Here is a 23,267-nt window from a genome sequence, read left to right as displayed (position 1 = left end):
ACACTTCTATTTGTAAATCTAAGCCCCATGAAAAATCATAGCAAATCTTTCCCTAAAAGCCTCTTTTCCTCAAAAGTCTCTCCCCTCCATCCCATGCCTTAAGTTTTCTCTTCCAAGCAGTCCATGAAGAAGTGCCCCAAAAAGGGGGAATAACTAAAAATATTACAGAAGTGACAGAGCTTACTGCACCTTTCCAGGCTGAATGTGAAAACAGATCAACAGGAGTCAGAAGTAGAGATATTTTCAACTACTAGGAAATACTCTTATTTCCTCTATTTCCTCTACTAGAAAATACTTACATTTGACCAACCACAGCCCAAAGCCTAGAAATCAGACAAGTGCACACAAAACCAGTATTATTATTATTAGTCTTTTAGCTAATATGGAATTACTAAAGTATTGAAAGCTGGATAGTGGTTTATGCCTTATATATAGTGGAAAACCTAGCTCAAAATATAGAGGACAGATTTTCAGGTCCCATGTAGGTTTCAAAATTTGCAGAAATTGAGAAAAATGTTTTAGCACAGCAATATACCACCACTCTAAAAATATCAAAATATTGTCTATGTGAAATTACGCTCTTTGCTACTTAACAGTACTCTCACATTTATTACAAAATAGATTTCCACCACTACATACCAGTGTCCAAAAGGCTTTTATTTATCATCTTTAAGTAGCAGATACTATAAAAATAAACCATTACTTAATATTCAGTTACTTTTATCATATAAATTTCTTTTTGGAAACAGGTAACATACAGAAAAAAATAATTTTCTGCAGATGTCCCACAAAGCACAAAACTCTGCATTTGTTCTACTGCTGCAGTAAAAGAAACCATCTCCAGAATAAAGGAATGCAGTCCTGGCAGGCAGTTCTTTCTCCCTGTAAACTGCAGGGCTCTACATGGACACATATGGAATTTTAGTAAGGCCTGAACTGAGGAGGGTGGCAGTCTGGAGGAGGTGGCGGCGGCGGCGGCGGTGGTGGTGGCGGCAGTGACAGAAATGAGTAGGATGAATTGTACATGTTTGGGCCTGTCCACATCATATTCATGTTTGAAGGTGGAGGGTGGAATTGATACCCATCACTGACATAACCAAAATCTGGAGGAGGAAAGGCATACTGTTGCGTCATTGGATATTCTTTTCTGTAAGGTGGTGGAAACACTGGTGATTCCTGGTATATCCTCCTGTCTGTAGAGTACAGCTGTGGTGGTCTTACTTGGGGCCTGAAAAACCCTCGAGGGCCTGATGGAGGAGGAAACAGATCCCTGAAGAACCCTCTGCCATGGTATCCTCTTGCGTAACTTGAAGCAGGCTGTTGCACTGACTGATGAAATTCTTTATTCTCACCTAAAAAAACCCCACATACACATAGCTGTAATATTATTTTGGAAAGATCAAGTTTAGTCTTCACGAATCTTTCAAGGTGAAGTCAAAGAAATTTGAAAACTAATCTTATCAAGAAATAATACTGGCAAGTAGTACATGAAGAATAGAATAATACCAGCAAATCTACTGTTTAGTAACTAATCCTGATTGATTGGAGTAATATAAAAAGGATGATCCTGAGAGTTGCAAATTTAGTCTTTAAAAAAGAAATTTCATCTTCTTTCCCTACAGACTTTCCATTTGTCTAAATGTGTCAGGAACACACGAATTTTGTGTATTATCTGTATTTTGGAAGCTTTTGAAACAAGATTAAAAACAACACTTTTTTAAACTAAAGATAAATCAACACAGCATTACACTGAAGGGGTATCCAGCCTTCAGTTCCAAATTGGTATAACAGCATAGACACAGGACACAAGAAATTATTCAAGCTCAAATTAATAAAATTAACTTACTCTATCAGAAAAAGGACAATCTGTACCTCTAGCCAATTCACTTTCAGCATTCATCTTTCAAAGACAAATTTTTCCCTGTACAGCTCACTCTAAGCACATATTTAATGTTCACAGCAAATATACTGCCCCTTTATATAAATATCATAGGAGTTTTAATGGGATGAGAACTATAAAACGAAAAGTACTAAAATGCTGAAGATGCTCCAAAGAGCTGTTAAGAGATTCAAAAAGCTGCAGAACTTAAACCATCAGAAGGATTTTATGGCCAGGAGCAACAAGGTATTCAGGAATATAACAACACATAAAATCACTGAAATTTAAAAACCTGTGTGAATCTCATCCTTGGCATTAGACTCCATAGCTTTTCAAAGCTGAAAACGTTTTTAAGTCTGGAAAGGTAGTTGGATGCCAGAATTCCTACTCATTTTCATGGGGGATTAAGAGTTAAGATTCCTTTGGTACAACCAAGCCCCTTGCAAGCACTGAAGTAAAGTACTGAGTATTTTTGTTCATTCTTTCAAATACTGTAACAATACATGAGCATATTAAAATTGTCTAAACCTTCATCTGAGAACAACCTTGTGCCTCTATTTGTAACATATCATTGCTGTTGAATTCTACAACCAAAACTGCACACCAATTTGTGCCATGTTATTTACAATAAAAAAAAACACAGCAAATCAAAATCTATCTGCCTTGACAGAGTGCAGCAGTTTCTCCTGTTGTGTTCTCAGTTATGGAACATAATTCAGTAACAGCTTCAGGAAGCCGTAGGCAAAGGCAGGCCTGCAATAAGCTGGCAGGAAAAGGATGTGGTGGAAAACACACATATGCTAGATTAACAGAAACCAGGAGAAAATAACCATCATTAATGAAGAGAAAGTACAGCACAATTCAGAGCCATCTCGTAAGGGAAAAAAAACCTGTCAAAACCACAGGGAAAAAGCCAGTCAAGAAAGACCATGGCTTTATTTGACTGATATAAGGGAGGACTGTACTGTACAAGAAATATTAAAGGACAGCTATTGATCTCCCACAGATCAAGAGAAAAGGGTTTCAGCAGGGCACAATGTCTATCAGCTTTACAAAGGAAGAGCAGCAAACTCATGGGAGTCTGAGAAATTTGGTGGGGGAAGCACCATGCTGCAGATAGCTGAAGCAATCTGCTAAGTAAGCAGCAGAAGAGGGTAAGGGATGAGTCATATTTAAAGGGAGAGGTATAAAAAGCATGCGGCCAAAGCAGACCAGTGAGAACAGAAAACGAGGGATGCAGTATGAATTATTCAACCAAAATCACAATCAAAAATCAAAGATTTGTCAGTAAAGAGGCACGAGAGAAGAGAAAATTTGGTTATGGTAAAGAGAGCACAGCTGCAAGCATGCACCTGGAGGAGATACAACAACAGCAGAAGAAAGGAGAGTAAAGAAAGTTATTCATATTAAGAAAATCTATATACTGCTTCGTTCATCTAATGGCTGCATTAGGTAAACAGAGAGGTTCTCAGCAGGCTACACCATTTAGAGTTATTTAGAAGAGTATTTGTATGTCATGGATGAGGAAAAGCTTCCTTTTAGACAGAGGAATAAATTCTCCATCTAAGACCTGTCTCTCCTCCCTTGATTGCCAAAGAAGTGGGTTTCCAAAAATTGCATATGGCCTTCCTCTGTCTTCTCCCAGCACTCAAAGGCTTTAGCTGAACTCCATCCAAATGGTGGCATCTGTTCAGAATCCTCAATGTGTGTCACCCAACACTGTTCTAAGAGCCTTTGACTCTCCTCTGACAACTGCTCTGCTGCTGTGCCACTTCCACAGGGTTTCCATTTCAAGAGAATACAACTTTGTTTTTCTTCTAAAATAATAAATACAGAATGTAGCCACAAATTCAAACAAATTTGGAAAGTACAGAATTACTATTAACTGTATGAAAACTCAATTACTAAGATAATTATAAAAGGGCATTACAAACTTAGATTAACACACAAAAGCATTGACATAGCATTCACTCACTTGATGGAAGGGTTTCTGATCTGACTTTCTTCCTTCCTTGACTGTGAGGCTTCTTTTTCTTCTGTTTTGCCTCCTTTTCTTTCTCATCATCACTGAACTCCAAAACCTGGTTTAAACAAAAATCAGCTGGATTTCAGCACAAGAAAAAAGTTAACACTCCAAAAATTTATCATAACACAATTGATGCATGACTCAGTATCCTTTCTAATTTTCCTGAAAAGAGCAACATTCCAGTGCCGACCACAAATGTTTTATAGCCTAGATGTTAGTAAGAAAAGAAAAGGAGGTGGCTGGTTACTGCCAAGAAAAAGCTTTCAAAGAGCAACTGCAGATTAAATGCATTAAAAAATGAATTTTTAAAATGAAAAATAATTAACTTGGCAACCAATACATAATTCAATATTAAAACTACATTAAAAAATCTCCAATATTGTCACTAAACTGGAATTTTCTGTAGTATATCTAATAACACTTTCTGTTGAATTTGTAATAGCAGTGTTACTCCAAAGACATTTTCAGTTTTCAGGAATGTTGTCATTTACAACAGATCCAACGTCCCTGCAACGTTTTCTTCTTGCTACACAAGGTTTTGCTACCTTCCAAATCCTAACTTACATGAGAGAGGATAAGTTATCAGGAACAGGGAAGAAATCTGTCAGCGTTAATTAGTTGCCTGAAAAACACCTCACTCTTATGACTTCAAAGTGGCAGGATTTGTTCCCACCCTTCCCTTCCCAAATCTGGAAGTAGGAGCTTTGCTGCTTACTTTTATCTCTCTATCAAATACACAAAGAATGGATCTCAAAAACACTGCACCAAAAAACAGCGCTTAAGAAACCTCATAAAACTTAATTCTGAATACAACTATTTCTTCTACTACATAACTGGATGATGTACTCAAAAAAGCCGTAAGAACTACAGCAAGATGATGTTTACCATGAAGTAAAATCTTTCACTAACTCCTGATTTTTCTAAGAACTCCAGTACACCATACTCCACTAGTGCAGAAATAATGAACAGCAATACGTACCTTTTACCGCTACCTAATTTCCATGTAACATCCCATAGAAGTCACCCCACAGAAAAACTGCAGTTATCTGCTGCTGCTAGCCTTGCAGCATACAGATCACACTTTGTCATCCTCTGACCCCAAGAACAAAGCTAGAAGAGATATATTAGTGGCTCTACAAATAAGCCAGGCTAGTTAAGAGCCTGCCAAAAAAGGAATGCTTACCATATAACTAAAAGCAGCAAGTAGAAAGGCCTACCATGGATTAATTAGTACAAAAATGAAGCCTCACACATCAAAAAGAAGTGACTCCAACAACTGCACACAGTTTACTATAGGGGCTGCCCAGAAATCAGCTGCAATCTGAGGTCTTGTAAAGCGTCTGGCTGTAAGAGACAATTTCAAGCATCAGTAGCATAAAATTTAATCTGCACCCCTGTAAACAGCTATTACCTTCACAGCAAAAACTACTTTCTATCAGCTCATCAACTGTCACAGCTTGGGATAGTATGGTATAAAATCTAACTGCTAGAAATAACCAAAGATTATTCTAATTGAGGATTACAAGATGTTAGATGTGTTTTTTTCCAAAACAGAGCACACAGACAGATCACACAGTCAGAAGACTGCACACTCGTGTCACCACTGACTTTTTTCAAGCTTCCTTTGTTCCTTTCTTTAGTGAGGTACAGCAAATTTAAATGAAGAAAAATATTTAAGTAAAAAATCTTTGGAAAAGGCAATGAATCGGTATCTGCAGATTTGACTGCCTGTACTTGGCCAATAAAATTTCATGGGTTCCTACAAACTGAAATTACATATCTAGCTTATCTCCTGAACAGCTTTTAAAACATGACTAAAAAACAGAAGAGCTCACAATTAGCCAATAAGCCCATTTGGTACCATCATCACGAGAAAATTGCTCAATTAAAGCAAGTTAAGACTAGTCAGAAGTCTCTAAGTTTTTCAATGCTCTATGGATAACATACCTACAGTCCAATTCTTATACAACATTTCTAATTCTCAAATTATGATTCTCTGTGAGATTATGTCTACAAGAAAGGAAGGCAATTTACAGCCAGAACTGACAGACAAGAATTCTTTGAGAGAAGTTAGCACCACACAGCTCAGTTTCATTTACAGGAAACAAAATCAGTATTTCAAAATGCATCATCCTCACTCACTACAGTAGAAAAAGCAACATTCCAAGTTGAGAGACTGATACACCATTACAGGACCTATCTTTGAGCACAGAAAAGATCATGTCACAACATCTCTCCTTCAAGCCAGAATAACCATCCTGGGATAAGGACTGTGAATGCAAAATTTAACAATGTCTCTAATAGCATCCTTCTGTACAAGCTGTCCAACAGCGGGATGGGCAGGTTCATGGTGCAATGGGTGAAGAACTGCCTGAAGGGTGTAGTTCTTCAGGGCTCAGTTCCAGGGACAGTTCTGTTCAATGTATTTATCAATGATCTGGATGCAGCATGCAAAAGCACCAAGAGCAAGTCTGCTGATGATACCAAACTGCCATCGACTCTCTTGAGGGACAGGAAGCCTTCCAGAAGGATCTAGACAGTTTGAGAGCCCGAATAATGATTAATGGGATGAAATCTACTGAGTCCAAATGCTGCACACCTAGGATGAAGTAACACCAGGCTCAAGTCTAAACTGAGCAACTGGCTGGAGAGCAGCTCTGCTGAGACAAATCCAGGGGTGCTGGTCAGCAGCAGCTCAGTGTGGGTCAGCAGGGGCTGCCCTGGGACCCAGAGGACAAAACCCCATCCTGGGGTGCATCAAGCACAGCACGAGCAGACAACCAACAGAGGTGACTGTCCCGCTGCATTCAGCCTTGCGGGGCCTCGCCCTGAGTGCTCTGTGAAGTTCTGGGCCCTACATGTCAAGAGCACCAAAGTCCTTGGCTATGCTGCATGCAGAGGAGAGAAACAAAGCTGGTGAAGCACTGGAAGGCATGTCCTGTGAAAAGCACACAAGGACTCTGGACTTGCCTCATCTGGTGGAAAGGAGGCTGAGACAACCTCACTGCTCTCTATAGTTTCCTGACAAAGGGGAGGGAGAGGTGATGACCTCTTCTACCTGGTATGCAGTAATAGGATGAGTAGGAAGGTCCAAAACTGTACCAGGGAGGTTCAGACTGAAAATAAAGAATTTCTTTACTGAGATGGTGGTCAAACACTGGAAGAGAATTCTTCAAGAGGTGGCTGACACCCTGAGCCTGTCAGTATTTCAGAGACATTTGGACAATGCTTTTCACAACATGCTTCAGCTTATGCTTCAGTGTCAGCCCTGAACTTGCCAGCCCTGACTGCTGTAGGTTTCTTCCAACTGCAACAGTCTATTCCATCCTAAAAATCAGTCAGAACACTGGAGAAACAAAACCAAACACCACCACCCCAAAAACAAAAACCCCCAAGCCCCACAAAATACACCTTTCCTACCAAATTACAGAGTGAGAAGCATATATTGCATAGCATAGAATTATGCTAAAAAGGCAAGCATTTGGAAGATTGGAAACAAGCACACAGATCTCTTTAGAATAATATGCTAGACATAAGGCTTGTAGTAGTTTCAGCTACTTTGGATAAGATATGTTTAAAGTAGGAATGGCAAGGAAAAGTGACTCAACTGTTGTGATGTAAAACAAATCTCATGAAAACACCTCAATAAAATGACAAGCCTTGTGATTCTTACTGAATACTCACAAAATGCATAGCTGAAGTGGAGTTAAAGACCACTAAGAGAAAGTCACTGAAGAAGTATTTACAGATCCTATAGCAAATGATGTCAATGGTCACAGGGAGCTCCTAAGTCTATATGACTCTGCATGTCAGCCTTTTTTTGCGGAAGAAGCCAGTCTCCTCTCATGGAACTACTGTTTTATAACAGCAAACTGTAAAGAAAGCTTACTAAGACATTCAAAGGATGCAACAGAGATGTCAAGGTAATTCTGAAGAGCAGACAGCTTAAATGTCCAAGTAGTAAGTTTGCAGAGTACTAGTAAGGCTTTAAAAACAAACAATTGCTTGTGGTCAACTGAAAACAAAGCTGTAGTGAAAGAATGACAGGGACAAAAATTCCCTCACAGAAGCAGAATTATTAGGGAAGGTAAAAGCACTGCAACCCAAAGTTAAACACTCAGGTTGTCAAATACGTTCTTGAAGGAGTAGAGGAACTGAAGATACACATCTTGTTTACTGCAAAAAGCAAGCAGAGAGACAGGTAGTACTGTCTACACTCACTACGAGACCTCTCCAAGAAAAGCATGATCCTCTCCTTCAATGAAAAGGTACATTCTACTCTTGTCTCCATAAAAATATATCTTGCTAATTAGTTGCTCTGCAGAGAATTTTTTCCACAAATGACTTGTGTAATCAAAAACAATAAACAAAAAAAAACCCAATAGTTACTTCAGGTGGTGGTTCTTGGTCATTCTTCCAAGATGCATCTGAACCTTTTTCCCTAAAAGAAAAAACAAACAACAAAAACACAAATTAGACAATCCAGATAAAGGAAAGCTATCACTTTTCATAAGTTATCAGGTCTCCTAGAACAGGAGCTTCCTCTTTTCAAAGAGTTACTTGGTTTTTAATATTGTTCAAAAGCAAACAGTAACGTAAAGATCAATTCAGGGCTTCACTACACTTGAAAAATCTAGTTTAATACTAAGTTTTGGACAATATTCTCAAAACGAATCCTTTTGATCCTTAATTGATTTGAACCTGAACTGAGGTAGTTCACTGCAACTTTCTTATGCTGTTGACTACAATCACAAGCATTCTTATTCTTTTGGTTTCAGACATGTATCTTCAGTTAAAAAGAACAATGAACTCATTCAGTAGGGCACAGGCTTTCAGTATAACTACAGCAAAGTAAATTCAGAATCCTAAGACCTCAGTGCTTGGCTTACAATCTTATTGAGACAGTGTTAGATGACTAGGTTTCACCTTTTATTTTGTTGTAAATATAAAATTAAATTGCTAGGCAAAAGACATTTAAAGAAGCAAAACCTCAATTTTCTTGCCTGACAAGCACCAAAATAAATTTGGATTAGTCTAATTTATTTACTTCACTGTGAAGTCCTTCACTAAAAATCAAGTAATTTCTCTGATTAGCAAAGAATTTGTGAAATAGATTTAAATTACACTGCCAGTAGTCTGTTGAAGGTTTTTTCAGGCTGCTCTCAAATTTTATGTGTTTTGGTCTGAAACATCAAGGTACAAGCCTTATCTATGTAAAAAAAGTGTATAAAACAGTGCAATACTGAAAATTCTTACTTGTAAAATGGAACCACAGAGTTAAAAAACATCAGTATGTCAGTGTGAAATGCCTTCAGTTGGTACTCTAATAACCAAGGGTCTTTCATGTATTCAACAAGGCAGCAAGAATCAAATAGCACTAACTACAAAAAAACTACAAAACCTGGACTTCAGAGGTCATTAGTCACACCCATAAGAGCACTGGTAAGTCATCTGGAGGTACACAGTGCCTCAATCCCTAACCATAAAACTGAAGTTCAACTTCTACGTGTCCTTTTGAGATTATGAGGGAAAGAGGAAGGCAAAGAAGACATTTTAAAGCTTAATTAGAAGAAAACATTACAAGGAGCAACATACGATAAGGACTATATACAAGTAATTTCTCAGCTGCAGAAAGCTTTCTTTTATAATTATGAACTGAACTGTTTCTTCCCTTCATCTTGTTATTCTGCAGCAACATATGCCTGCCAGAAATACCAGAGCACACAAGAACCGCTAAGACCTGTGGTCATTCAGCAATATGTAACATCACTGACTGCAAACTTTAAATCTTTCAAGGTCAGCAGCTTATCTCCCTCTCCCAAAGCAGCCTTCCTCATTTCAGCAAACAAAAACTGCTTTTCGTGCTCCCAAATATTTAATATCTTCTGCAAAGAACAATATAGTAATTCTTTGATTTGTGAAGTCATACTGCAAGATCTTTAAGTCTAACAAAAGGTAATTCAGAGGAATCATGAAAATACATGAGCTTTTTTAGAACCGGGTTTCAGGCAATACAACACAAGCCTATCTTTAGCAACAAATTACTTTGCATTCAGAAAGTTTTGCACTACACTTTCACTTATTTTTCTATAAAGTGTAAGGCTTATTCATAGCACTGCAACTTTGTACAATGTAAGCAGATTGCATTTCAGATTTCAGAAAAAGCTTTAAACTCAGTGTTTCTTCCAGATCTTAATCTTGATTCCTTTCATTTTCAAAGAACATCACAGTTTTGAACAGCAGTTTTAAAACTTTAACCCTGTAATACTCTACAATCTGGTCTGCACACAGTCAAACTAAAAAAAATGCAGAAAATAAAAATTATTGGTTATTAAATTTGCCATCTACTAACATCCAAAAGTCTTCTAGTGGATCACTGACCAAAGCTTGACTTTTCTACTAACCTTCACATTCTTATAGCATTAAGGTTTCTTCATGTAGCATTACAGCGTAAGTCAGAAATCAAAAATTCTAAATCCATTTTTAACAAAACGTATTTACTGAAAAAGCCGCTTCAACTGATAGCACCAAATGCCTCACACAAGCTTAGGAAACTGTACTGACAAGACCCAGAAATAAAATATTGTTTCAATATGCTATAACTTAAGTCACACTACTCATCGTAATTGAGACAAGGAGCAATGTCTGAAGCACGTTCAGCTGTGCTAGTAAGCCATGCAAGCCTGAAGTATCTTGCCTAGGTCTCAGTTTTTTACCACCTATGATAGTGAAGTACTACCAAATGAAAAATGGTTCCCCAAACTATTTCCAAAGCATGAAACAAAGTAAAACACAAGTCTCCCATCTCAGATGCTGAGTACAGCACACGGCTATTGATGCAACAAGCAGATGATTAAAGTCTGTGCACTTACTGCGCTAAGCAACAAAGTTTAATAGCGTAAATCAAAGACCAGCTGGCATCAGAATGCTGCAGAAAAACAAACAAGCAGCAGAGCAAGCAAGTGATCTATTTTGGTCCTTACTGAAGGGAAGAAAATATGCTTGTTGCTTGCACAGAAATGAGGAAGTTAAAAAGAAATAATAAAAAAAGGACTCCTGCAGGTCTAACTACACTTTTGACTAAAGAAAAGAACTATTCAGTATGAATAGTGGCACAGCTGTAATGAATGCAGACAATTAAGCAACTCCTGAGAACTAACCCTAATAAACAGAAACTAAGTCACTTGTATAACAAAAGATATCTAACCTATAGTTATTTCAGATGATTGCTCATCAATAATTAGAACATTAGTATCCAGCTGTCATTTATTACGTTTTATTTCTTAGTCTGTGTCTTTGAGTAGATTTCCCTCTAAATGGTATCAAGTACTACTTATTTATGCATGCTACTTTCCTCAGACTGGGATACACAAACACTACTGAGAAGTTTCTGAACATCATACTAGCACTGTCACTCAAATCCCTCTCCTCTTGCAAATTTAGAGGGTAATTTTTATCTAGAATTGTCATCCTACAACTGTGTATATAGATTTATTGATAATTACATTTCAATTCCAGCCTTGTAATATGAAATAAAAATAGTAAATTAATACAAACTTGTTCAGAATGCAAACAAGTTTATTATCAGTTCTGAAACTATACAAGAATCTAAAGAACAACAAAATCTGGAAAGTTCAGCTTGAAAAACTGTTTTTTTTATACTCGTGTATATGAGTGCCAGAGGGCGTGGAGTATCAATGAACTTTTTTGGATGTGGTATTTTAGTTAGCAGCACAAAAAGCAAGCAAGCTTAGTATATTAAGCAGAATAAGAAGCTAAACTTTAGTAATTACGGCACTTTAAAAGCTCGCAGTTTACAGTTACTTTTTACTGTTCTCCAAGGCAAAATAGTACAGGGTCTTATTATTACAACATAGTTGAGACTATCTAAAGGAAATATGAAGTTTAGTGTTAAGCTTAGTACTATAATTTCTCACTGAAGACTCAACTTAAATCCAACATTTTTAGCTATATAAAAAAACAATTATAACCAGATTAGAAAATAAATCAGACTCACTGTTTTAGTTTCTCTGCAAATATATACTGGGTGAAGTCCTTAACTGATGGAGCAAAATACATGCTATCTTGCACATTAATACCTCTCTCTTTGATATGCTCAGAGCTGTTAAATCTCATCACATAAAAAGGATGTGAAACAGGACCAAAGATCTCAAATATCTGAAAGGAATAAAATTAAAATGTTTAAATACACTGCAAGTAAATTATTAGAGGCTAATTTCATTGTAGACAATGATATTTAAGAATTCAGACATATTTTCAAAATGCAGCATCAAAAGTTCCTTTCACACTTTAGTTTTATTACCAAATTTTGTTTGACAGTATATTTCTCCAACTACTGTTTGTTGTTATATGGAAAAGTAAGTTCTCACATGCTTCATAATCCTTCCTTTTGTCAAATCTCTATTTTACTGTGTCTGTTATGCTTTCAAGTCTCGTAACACTTAGAACAATCTCCTGATCATTTTTTCCTCGAAGTTCATCTTAACGAGATGTCTTCATAGCAGTTACCACTTGTTCCCCAGTTTCATGGAAAGCAGAGAATTTTTCCATGTTTTACAGAACATACACAATTCAGGCTACGTTTATTCTGTAAAACATCTAGCATTCAAAGATATTTCAGTAGTTACCATTGCGGATGATGGCTTCCCTTCTACAAAAAATTCAATGCAACAACCCTCTCAGCGCAAACATTCCTCACTGGCCTTAAATCAGAACAGCACAGAAGAAAACATACCCCATTTTTCATAATATTTCACTCTAACCACTTCCTCTATCTAGCAGTAAAAGAGTACACAGCCTATTGCTCCAAAACACCATACGTCTGAAAGCAATCTCTTCCTCTCCACAAGCACTCTCATCAAACACTAGAAACACACCAGATATTGTAATTCTGTAAGGATGCAATTAATAGGAACACTTGCAATTAAAAACCAGATGAATATAGCAAGAGTCAAAGGCAAAGAAAAACTATCTATCAAGGAAACATTATCTTTCATTTAGTCAACTTCAACTCTACTTTCAGGAGTGCTAAAGAATACTTCCAATTTTATACCAGAGTAACAAGTTTTTATTTTACACACACCTTTCCTGCTACTTGCCGATCTTCTTTAAAAATTATGCTTTCCTCATTTACTGGAGGTAGGCCCCTCAGTGATTCAATTATTACTAAAATGGAAAGAAAAGAATAAATTAGAATTTTGTTTCAACAGCATGTACTTAATTGCAGTAAAACTTAAAGCACACCAGTACTTGTCTACTTAAGTTTGCAGAGCTGCAACCAAGTATTCTTGCACCTATATAAAAGTACTTAGAATCACACACCCCCTCTCCAATAATATATGAATGCTAATATTTACATTGCTTACAAAGTTATTGTTCTCTGGGGTAATGAGAGAGAGGCCTAAGAATCACACCAGAACACAAAAGCTGCCTGGCAGTTCAGTCACAGTAGCAACTGATGGCATTTATATATGCATATACACAATCTCTTATACATTTTGCAACTTAATGCCATAGAAATCTCACATTTGTATGGATGCCAACTGTGAAACAGAGAGCACGGTGCCTGTGGAAATTGCAGGCCACATAGCTTTCTCAGTCTTGCCTGAGACAGTGGCCTGGGAAATCATGGGGAGGAATTAAAACAGTCCTCAGAGACAGAAAACAGCCTTGCAGGTGCTGTTTGTCTGTTCCTCGTTTTCTTGCAAGAGAAGGTCAAGGGGTGTTGTACCCCACTGACCAATGATGGTGATGTGTTAGTTTACTAACCAATAAGAGTTTCTTTTCTGTACTTTTCACGTATCGGTCTATAAAAAAGACCTGAGGTAATAAACCGAGAGAAATTCTCCTGATCGACTCCTAAGAGAGTCTGTGTTGCTCTTTTTGCCGTTCCTAATAAGCGACACATTTGGGCCTAATGATGATTAAACTTCTCTACCTGTAAAACAACAGAATGCTCAATTAAGCATTCTCAATGCCTTCCATCAGCAAATAAAGTCATTCAAGTACATAGTGTCATTCATACTCCAACAAAAGCTCAAGATCATCACTGCTAAACTTACATAAAAGGACTTTCAGTAATCAACATGTCACCAAACTAAACATTACTGCTACTACTGCAATCTGCAAAAACCTTAACATGCCAAACAAAGGTATGACAATTCTACAGGCTTAAGAGTTCACTGAATTTCAAGAGAATTTTTGAAATCAATTTCTTTTCTGCCTACCTTTAAGATAAAATATACAGTGAAAGTACACAATTTGTTTAAACCTCATGAGAAATATACCTTAGCAAAAAAAAAAAAAATACAAAAACCCCCAAACATCTGAACAAAAAAAAACCTTACAAAAAACAACACATAAAAAACTCTCAGATAATGTTCTCAACTTGATTCACCACATGTAGCCCCCAGCCTGCAGTAGGCTAAGGAAAATATATTCTGAGAATGTACAATGCACCAGTCCCATGAAAGTTAGGAGAAATATTACACCTCCAGCCTATTTGACTTAGAGCTTCCCCTACCCCAATGCAGACTAAATTACCAGCTTCTGCTCTTGCAGGCACAAAGTACAGCCCCAGGGAAAGTTTCTCATATACACCAAAGCTGTTTACTTTCCAGGCCCCAACCCACACAGTGATTTTTTTCTCTTCTCTTTAAGTACCTTGAAGCAAAACACAGCAAAAGTTAAATTCTGATACACTGAGAAGAACTTCACAGAAAGTACTGACATTTTAATTTTAGCTACTGCACAGCAAGCATGAACCTACACTGTTCTGGCCTCAAATTTACCTCACAGGATGAAATATCCACTTTTAAGTATCACTCACTCACTGCAGAGGGATGAAGTTAGAAGCTTGCTACAGAGAACAGCAGAAATTCTGAGGAACATCAAAGGGACAGAAAAAGAATACTGATTGCTGTGTCAGAATAGTATTTGTGGCTTCCAAATGAGGAATCAACTCCCCTCAGACGAGATGTAAACTGGCGTACAGAGGTATCAATTTGCTTAAAAATAAAAAAACAATCCCCAGTTAGGTGCCTAATACAGCCACAAGTCAACTGAAATTGAGGCCTGTTTTCAGAAGAACTGAAAGAAACTTTTCAAAAGAAACTAAAATGTGGAGAAGGAGAAGTCATAAAGCAAGGTAGTAAAAGCAAAAAAATAATCACAGATGTCCTGGGGGTTTATGCCATTCATGCAGTTTTATTTCATTATGATTATTAGCTTGTGTTTAACTTTAAGCAACAAATCTAATTGAACACCTTATACATGTACATTACATAAAGTAGGACGCAGCCTGAAGAATCCACCTACCAGTAAAGTGGTATTTGAAAAGATTATACTCACCAGTGAGGATTAGAATTAAGGATGGTTTTCAAAACTACAGTCTTTAAAACAGTTTTGTTTATACCTTTATATTTTAAACCAAAAATAAGAATAACAGCAGATATGATTTAGCTTTTTTTTTAAAACTTGTTTTAAAATAACTACCATTTTAGCTGAAGGCAGCCTTCTTGAAGACCCCATTATTATCAATAAGCAAGAAAGGGCAAAGCAGTAAAGAACTAGATTACTACCTTCCACACCCTCAACCCTGATTCCTGCAAATGAATGAAATTAAATCTCACCCCAATAAAATAATGTAGAGGAATTGCCTGTATTACCTGAAGTCTTTTAAAAAAGCAAAATTAATAGAAAAAAATATTTACTTTATTTTGTACTACATTCAATATAAATGCTTTAACTTCAAAATTGAACTTAAGTTCTAATTTTCATAAACAAATTGCCTGGAATGCATATCAAGCAGAATGGAACACTTGAAATAGCTTAAATACAACCATACTGTGGATATTTTAGTAACATGAGCTTCAGCAAAACTTTGATTTCACTTATCAAATACTGAAGGTCCCACATAGATCCAAAAAGATCCCTCAACCTCTATGCCTGCAGTTAAGCTTACATCCATTCTATATCTCAATCCCATTAAGCTTACCCTCCACCTATAAATCATGTTAGTCACAGCATCCTCTGACTGCTGACATGGGCAACTTTCATTTGCTCACAGTGCCAGAAATGGAAGGAATAAAGATATAAAAAAATAAATGAACTTGCACTGTTGAAGAAACACTTTTTCCTGTCCTCATATATTAACAAGCAAGCACTCAGGACTGCATTGTACGGCATCTGTGCTTTTAATTATACAGATCTTATATATTCAGGGATTATTCAAAAATAGCACTTACAAGTGGAAGATTTTCTTAAAATACTTAAAATACAATAACTGCAGCCAGCATCAATATAAAAACTATAATACACAGTAGGAGTAAAAAAGGGTTTTAATTAATGTTTAATTAAACACGGAAGTTAGAAAATACATGCATAACACAAATAAAGGAACACATTCAACACAAATGTCATCTGTTAGTTCAAATTCCAATTCAGCACCCTGTTACTCCCAGAAACACGATGCTGCAGGACTGATACTTTGAAGGAACTGCTAAGAACACAATTCATGCAGAGATACACAGAAATTATAGTAATTGAAAACAATGCAAATGTATCTTGCCTACCTAGCTGCTCAACGATGCTGGAAACTGTCCCAAAGAGCTTCAGTTCAACATCATCTGGAAGAATTACTGATAAGTCTTCAACAGGAGGCAATTTCTGCAAACATCAAGTCAATGTTTAGAATATAATATCACACAAAGGCACTTACCACTTTGTCACTGCAGAAATTTGACAGTTTGGAAAAATCCCTTGGCATTTTTAAGTTTTGATTTTTTAAAAATCTGGTTTCATTTGCCTTTCAGAATCATCTTAAATGAACTCATCTTGGGAGACCACCACTTTTGAGGACATCTCTCCTAAAGAGACACTATTCTACATATTTCCATCACAACTCAGTAATTAATCAGAAATCAAAAAATAAGACCATTTGCAATAACATTCCATGCATGCTAGAAGAAAAATATACACAGCAAGAGGTAATAGAACATAAAACACACCGGATGTGTATCATCTGATTTAACAAAATGGAGTGTCCATTTATATCATGACTTGGATCATTACAGAAGATGTAAACATTGCAACAACTTATACAAAGAAAATTTTTATTAGCTGAAGGTTGCATTTGGTACAAGAGGACAACTAGAGATCAGAAAAAACTCAAAAAGCCAAACTTCAGATATAAAAATGAGTACAATACAATATTCAAATTAGGCTTTTTTCCTCAAATATAAGGCTCAGAATCTACTATCAAAGACTGATTATCAAGTTTATCATCTACCTCAAATTTACTCATAAACTGAGATTTCCATGTATATACTATGCTGCTGGGAATTCAGTAAAGACTTTATTAAACACAAGGCAACTAGAATAAGCATCATCTTCAAATTCAACACCCTGTGAATTCTGAGAGTTCAAATCTCAGCACTGAACTGTACTTTTAAAGGCCACAACTAGAAATAAAATCCCACACAAACAGAAGAATCTTATCCTGGTTTATCAACACATCACCTGATAATCTTCAGTCTAACAAAAGTGTTTGGCAAAGGCTTAGAGACCAACACAAAGATCAAAAAGGTCAAGACTTTCCCAAATGTTATACCATTAAATGCAAACCCGAATTCAGGTAAAAACACCACATCTTTCTACCGGCCAGTGATTTTTCCAATATTAAATCAAGTTCACTGCTAAGACTTAACTAAGTCACTTTTGTAAGAGCAATTCAAAGGCCAAAGACCAGCAGGAAGGTAAAATTCTGAGCCTGTATCTTAAAATGGCACCTTCTGCCACACTAGACACAGTATGTGTCAATCCTTGCTTCAAAGCAAGAGGTTTCTAAAACATTTTCACTAACACTCTTTAATACGTATACCTGAAAAACATAACCTTCTATTTTATTAACTGGGGTGGGTTTCACTGCAGAAAAGTCAATTTTCTTCAGAGTGGCTGTTATGAGGTTGCATTTTGGATCTGTGCTGGAAACACTACTGATAACAGAGATGTTTTTATTATTGCTGAGTGGGGCTTACACAGAGCCAAGGCCTTTTCTGCCTCTCATGCCACCCCATCAGTGAGGAGATGCAAAAGGAGTTGGGAGGGGCACACCCAGAACAGGTGACCTGCACGGACCAAAGGAACATTCCATACCAGGTAACATCATGCTCAGCATACAAAGCTGGGTGAAAAAGGAGAACGAGGGACATTTGGAATGATGGTGTTTGCATGCCCAAGCAATGGTTACACATGATGGAGCCCAGCTTTCCTGGGAATGGCAGAACACCTGCCTGCCCATGGAAAGTGATAAATTAATTTCTGGGTTTGCTTTGCTTCTGCAGGTGGCTTTTGCTTTACCTACTAAACTGTGTCTAGCTCAGCCTTGGAGCTTCTCTTTTACTGTTCTGATTCTAGCCCCATCTTGACACAGGAGGACTGAGTTAAAATATAAATTTTTAGCTGGGTTAGTAGGAAAGGGTTTTAAAAATACCACATTGTACTTACATCAATAGGCAACTCATCCTTTGTCCTAATACAGGGTGTTCTATTATCCTTCTCATTTAGATGATCATCTTCTTCTGATACTGCTGAAGATGACGAGGAGAGTGTAGTTGATGAACTATCTGAATCTGTATCACTGAATAAAAAAACAAAACATGGGAGTTACAATACTGCCTTCTCAGTCACTGTTCCTGTAAAATCCCAACACTGAGTGAAAGTTAAGAAAATACTTATTCCAAGCAATGCATCTTACACAATGAAGGATAAAAAATTCTAATTTTTGTAAATAAAAGTGATTAGTTCCATAATTTATTTCCTGTCCAAATCCCCCAGTAAATATTCTCACAGAGTAACTCAATATTTCTCACTAACACTTGTAAGAGATATTTACCGTCATGTTCAAGTGAAGTGAAGTAAGGAACCAGTCCCTACTCATATTAACATGTTCACTTTAGCTAAGGTCAAATCCTTCAAGGGCTGGTGGAAGAAAAAAATGTGGAGCAACTGATCCTAGTAACTGAAAAACCACAATACAAACCTTACACAAGAAATACACTGAGATAAGCAAACTTATGCAAAATAGCCTTTCTTTCCTGAAGAAAAAAACAAAAAAAAACAAAAACCCAAACACTCCTTTCTAGATTCTTGTAATATCACACAATCTCCTTCCTAAGTAAATGGATGGCTTTCTATTGCTCCTTTGATTATTCCAACAAATGTTCATTGTAAGGACAAGAATTAAGAGCACCTCTCCAAATGAACTGTTTGATAAAGTCAAACATGGACTTCTTGGAACAACATCAACATAGCAGAAAGAAAAAAAAAAAAAATCAAGACTAAAAGGCCAACCAGTGGAGGGAGTTAAACAAAACAAAACGAAGACTGAGATACATACAAGACAGACAAGTTAGTTGAAGTTATTAAAATTTCATCTTTAGGATTCATCAACACAACAGATTTTTGAAGTAAAAAACACTAGACACAGGGGAAGCCCCTGGAAGTCAGGAATTTCACTCTCCATGACTTCATGATAATCATGGAAAACTCTGAACCAAGGAAAGTACTTCTGAAGTCAAACTTTAATCAGTTATCCATTAACGAAGCTTTGTATCTTTAAGAGGAGATTCTTAAGTTTTATTTTGGTCTCCTCTAGTCAGGAGGAGCACATGGCCATCTTGCTGCACCAGCCAGAGAAGAAAACACAAGACTTACTGCAACAACCAAAGTGTGCAGACTTCTAATACCGCAACAGAGCCCACATTTAACCAGTTACCTGTCACCAACTATACTGAGCATCAAAGCACAGATGCCGCAAGTAAAAGACGGAACCTTTTACTAAAAAAAAAAAAAAAGGTTGAGAATAAGGTTTTTTCACTGAGATACCAATATCCTACACTCAGGTTTTTCAGCAGTAATAACGCGGGTGTCCTGCCCCAAGAGCTGCAAGTGCATTGTGTGAGGACCAGTCAAACCGGTGGGGTGGCCCAACACGCTCTCCAGGCCGCAACCACCAAACTCATGCTTTCGTTAAATCCTACATCCCTACAGGCACCGCTATGGAGACCTAATTTAACAGACTCCTGGCAAAATGTAACTGAAAATTACACCTTTGACGGGAAGGAGCAAGCTCCAGAGGGTGAAACACCGGTGCGGGAGGAGGCGGCGGCCAGGCACACCGGGCTCTCGGCCGCTCAGCCACAGCGCCAGCGGCCCGAGACCCCGGTGACCAAGGGGCGACCCGGGGGGAGCGCCGGGGCTAAACCCACCTGTCCGAGTCCGACGAGGGCAGGGCGGCAGCGATCGGGCCGGGCCAAGCGGGCGGCGGCGAGCGGCGCGGTCCCACGGCTGGGGACAGAGGAACCTGGGCTTCCCCACCGCTCTCCGTAGGGCCCGGCACCTTCTCCTGCTCGGCCACCAGCTGCCCGTCCAGCACCTTCTCCTGCTCGGCCTCCTGCTCGGCCACCAGCTGCCCGTCCAGCACCTTCTCCTGCTCGGCCTCCAGCTGCCCGTCCAGCACCTTCTCCTGCTCGGCCACCAGCCGCCCGTCCAGCACCTTCTCCTGCTCCGCCTCCAGCCGCCCCTCCGGTACATTCTCCTGCTCGGCCTCCAGCCGCCCGTCCAGCACCTTCTCCTGCTCGGCCTCCAGCCGCCCGTCCAGCACCTTCTCCTGCTCGGCCTCCAGCCGCCCGTCCAGCACCTTCTCCTGCTCGGCCTCCAGCCGCCCGTCCAGCACCTTCTCCTGCTCGGCCTCCAGCTGCCCGTCCAGCACCTTCTCCTGCTCGGCCTCCAGCTGCCCCTCCGGTACATTCTCCTGCTCGGCCTCCAGCCGCCCGTCCAGCACCTTCTCCTGCTCGGCCTCCAGCCGCCCGTCCAGCACCTTCTCCTGCTCGGCCTCCAGCTGCCCGTCCAGCACCTTCTCCTGCTCGGCCTCCAGCTGCCCGTCCGGCATGACGAGCTTCTCGTGCTCATCCTCCTGTTCAGCCACCAGCCTCCCGTCCAGCACCTCCTCCTCCTCGGCCACCAGCTGCCTGTCCGGCATGACGAGCTTCTCGTGCTCGGCCGCCCGCTGTCCGTCCGGCACGTTCTCCCGCTCGGCCGCCCGCTGTCCGTCCGGCACGTTCTCCCGCTCGGCCGCCCGCTGTCCGTCCGGCACGGTCTCCCGCTCGGCCGCCCGCTGTCCGTCCGGCACGTTCTCCCGCTCGGCCGCCCGCTGTCCGTCCGGCACGTTCTCCCGCTCGGCCACCAGCTGCCTGTCCGGCATGACGAGCTTCTCGTGCTCGGCCGCCCGCTGTCCGTCCGGCACGTTCTCCCGCTCGGCCGCCCGCTGGCCCCCCGGCTCCACGGCCAGGTTCTGTAGTAGCCTCACCACCTCCTCTTGCGCCTCCATTCCCGCGCCACGCGACCCCCGGCCCCGCCCCCTGCACGCGCCACTTCCGGTCGCCCCGAGCCGCCCCCGGGCGCGTGCGCCGAAAGGCGGCGGGAGGCGCCGTGGCGGGGGAGGGCCCGGCCGTGGAGGGTGAGGGGCGCGCACAGCGCCCCGGCAGCTTCAGGTGGTATAAACCTCGCACCCGGGCTCGGTGTCTGTGCTGCCTGCTTGGAACACAAATCTAAAGCTCACGGCTGCTGTTACTGAGGACCTGCTGGGAGAGATTAGTTTTTCTGTTTTATAAATGTGCTGACAGCACGCAGAATCATGTAATTAAAATTAAAAATAATAAAAAGAAAAGGCTGTATAATATCAAATTACTACACTGATACTAATTTGTAGTACTCTGGCGTAGTGACCCCATAATGATAATGACTGTATAATAATACCAAGCTCTCCAAAACAGAAATGTTTATTTATGTTCTGGGTTCATCATATATACTTAGGGTTTTGGAGGTTGAGGACTTCTGTGGTGTCTGTCAGACGCAGCTCGGTGGTGTGGGGGAAGCACTCTCGGCATCCCGGGATCTGGTTATGTGTGGTGTCCCTGGCCCGTAGGAGAGAACAGACTCCAGCTCATCCTGACCACCCTCTGTGTGATTGGTGTCACACAGATAAAGCTTTTCCTCACGAGGGTAACATAGCAGGAAAAGCACTGTGTTTTCTCTTTAACGCAATGATGTGCCAAAGACTCGGTGTCGGAGGTCACTGTTAGGGTGACAAGTCCCTTTAACCCAGCCTCCAGCTGCTCCTGGGCCAATGCTATGTGTCCCTGACCACGTCACACTGTCTTGGACAGGATTCCAAATGGTCTTCCTTACCAGGCAATGGAGTATAGGCCTGAGGAGGATAGAGAAAAATAGATAAATACTTGAAAAAGCTGCATGTGATAATGCTGGAAGTGCCAGAGAGGTCTGGTACTTCAGCATCTGATGAGATCAGAGAATGATATGTTTTCCATGTAATAACCTTCCCCTCCAGCTCTGCGAGAACTCTGTGCCCCACAGCTCAAATGGCACCCAAAACATTTTATTCTTGTCCAGAACATCCAGGCTAGACTGAACCCACTGACACAAGAGTGCTTCACTAGTGCTCCACGCGGGCTGAAGGGAGCATCTGAAAGAAGAAGATTAATTTCCTGATAGTTCCACTCTCCAGTATGACGCAGCAGATGCAACCAGCAGAATTTTATTTAGTAGGAAAGTCATACATGCCCGAATTTGTATATAGTTTAATTCATCAATACTTTATTCACTTGTCTACAATTATGTATAGGCCAAACAGAACAGGTACATTATGGGCATTTGATAGTTTTGCACTGTCATAAGCAAGGAGCCTGTATAGGCTGTATGTGTAAACAGCAGCAGTAAACTCTGACTGTACAATTACTCAAAACACCTAGGGTAGGAATCGTCTCTACCTTCATTGGGATCCTAAGATGAGTACCTGGGAAGCGTGTTCTGAACATTACTGACCTGTACTGCAAGCTCTTTAACAAAAGAGATCTTTAGAAAATCATGCAATTAAATGTCAACAACAATTAGTTGTCAATTGCTTGGAGATTAAATATTGAACAACTATAAAACAATAGCAACTACAAAAACGGTTTCTATTGGATCTCATTGACAAATATATTTTAATCCCTAAGGAAGTGACAGAAATTAAATATATATCCAATTAAACAATGAATAGAGGCAGAATCCTGCTAAAATCCAATCTGCAAAACCAGGTTTCATTTAAAACTAAGCAAGGACAGTTTATTATTAGTCTGGGTTTTTTTTGTGGTTTTTTTTTAATTTATTCATTTATTTTGTCAGATGTATCTAAAATAGACTGTAATGCAAGATGTGTGGGTTCATGTGAAAACATTGAACAGTGTGACTGGAAGGGAATAATTTCCCCAAAGGAGACAA

General features: G+C 39.5%; 1 protein-coding gene across 1 annotated transcript; it reads right to left on the bottom strand.

Annotated features, from left to right (window-relative positions):
• Positions 1 to 639: 639 nt before the first annotated feature.
• NAF1 (nuclear assembly factor 1 ribonucleoprotein) lies at positions 640 to 21,321 on the bottom strand. The gene is made up of 8 exons (XM_088057114.1): positions 20,195 to 21,321; positions 18,432 to 18,564; positions 16,499 to 16,592; positions 13,009 to 13,091; positions 11,923 to 12,083; positions 8,295 to 8,346; positions 3,855 to 3,960; positions 640 to 1,352 (listed from the first exon to the last, which is right to left on the bottom strand). Exons 1-8 carry the CDS (start codon positions 21,313 to 21,315, stop codon positions 922 to 924), a joined length of 2,181 nt encoding a protein of 726 aa, XP_087913240.1. The 5' UTR covers positions 21,316 to 21,321; the 3' UTR covers positions 640 to 921.
• Positions 21,322 to 23,267: the final 1,946 nt, after the last annotated feature.

This window comes from Pseudopodoces humilis, chromosome 6 (assembly GCF_049639895.1).
Source record: "Pseudopodoces humilis isolate 2021_Gansu_Grassland_sample_001 chromosome 6, ASM4963989v1, whole genome shotgun sequence".
NCBI classification, from domain to species: domain Eukaryota; kingdom Metazoa; phylum Chordata; class Aves; order Passeriformes; family Paridae; genus Pseudopodoces; species Pseudopodoces humilis.
Note: the sequence above shows the minus strand (reverse complement) of the source record. Positions and strands in the feature narration are given on the sequence as shown.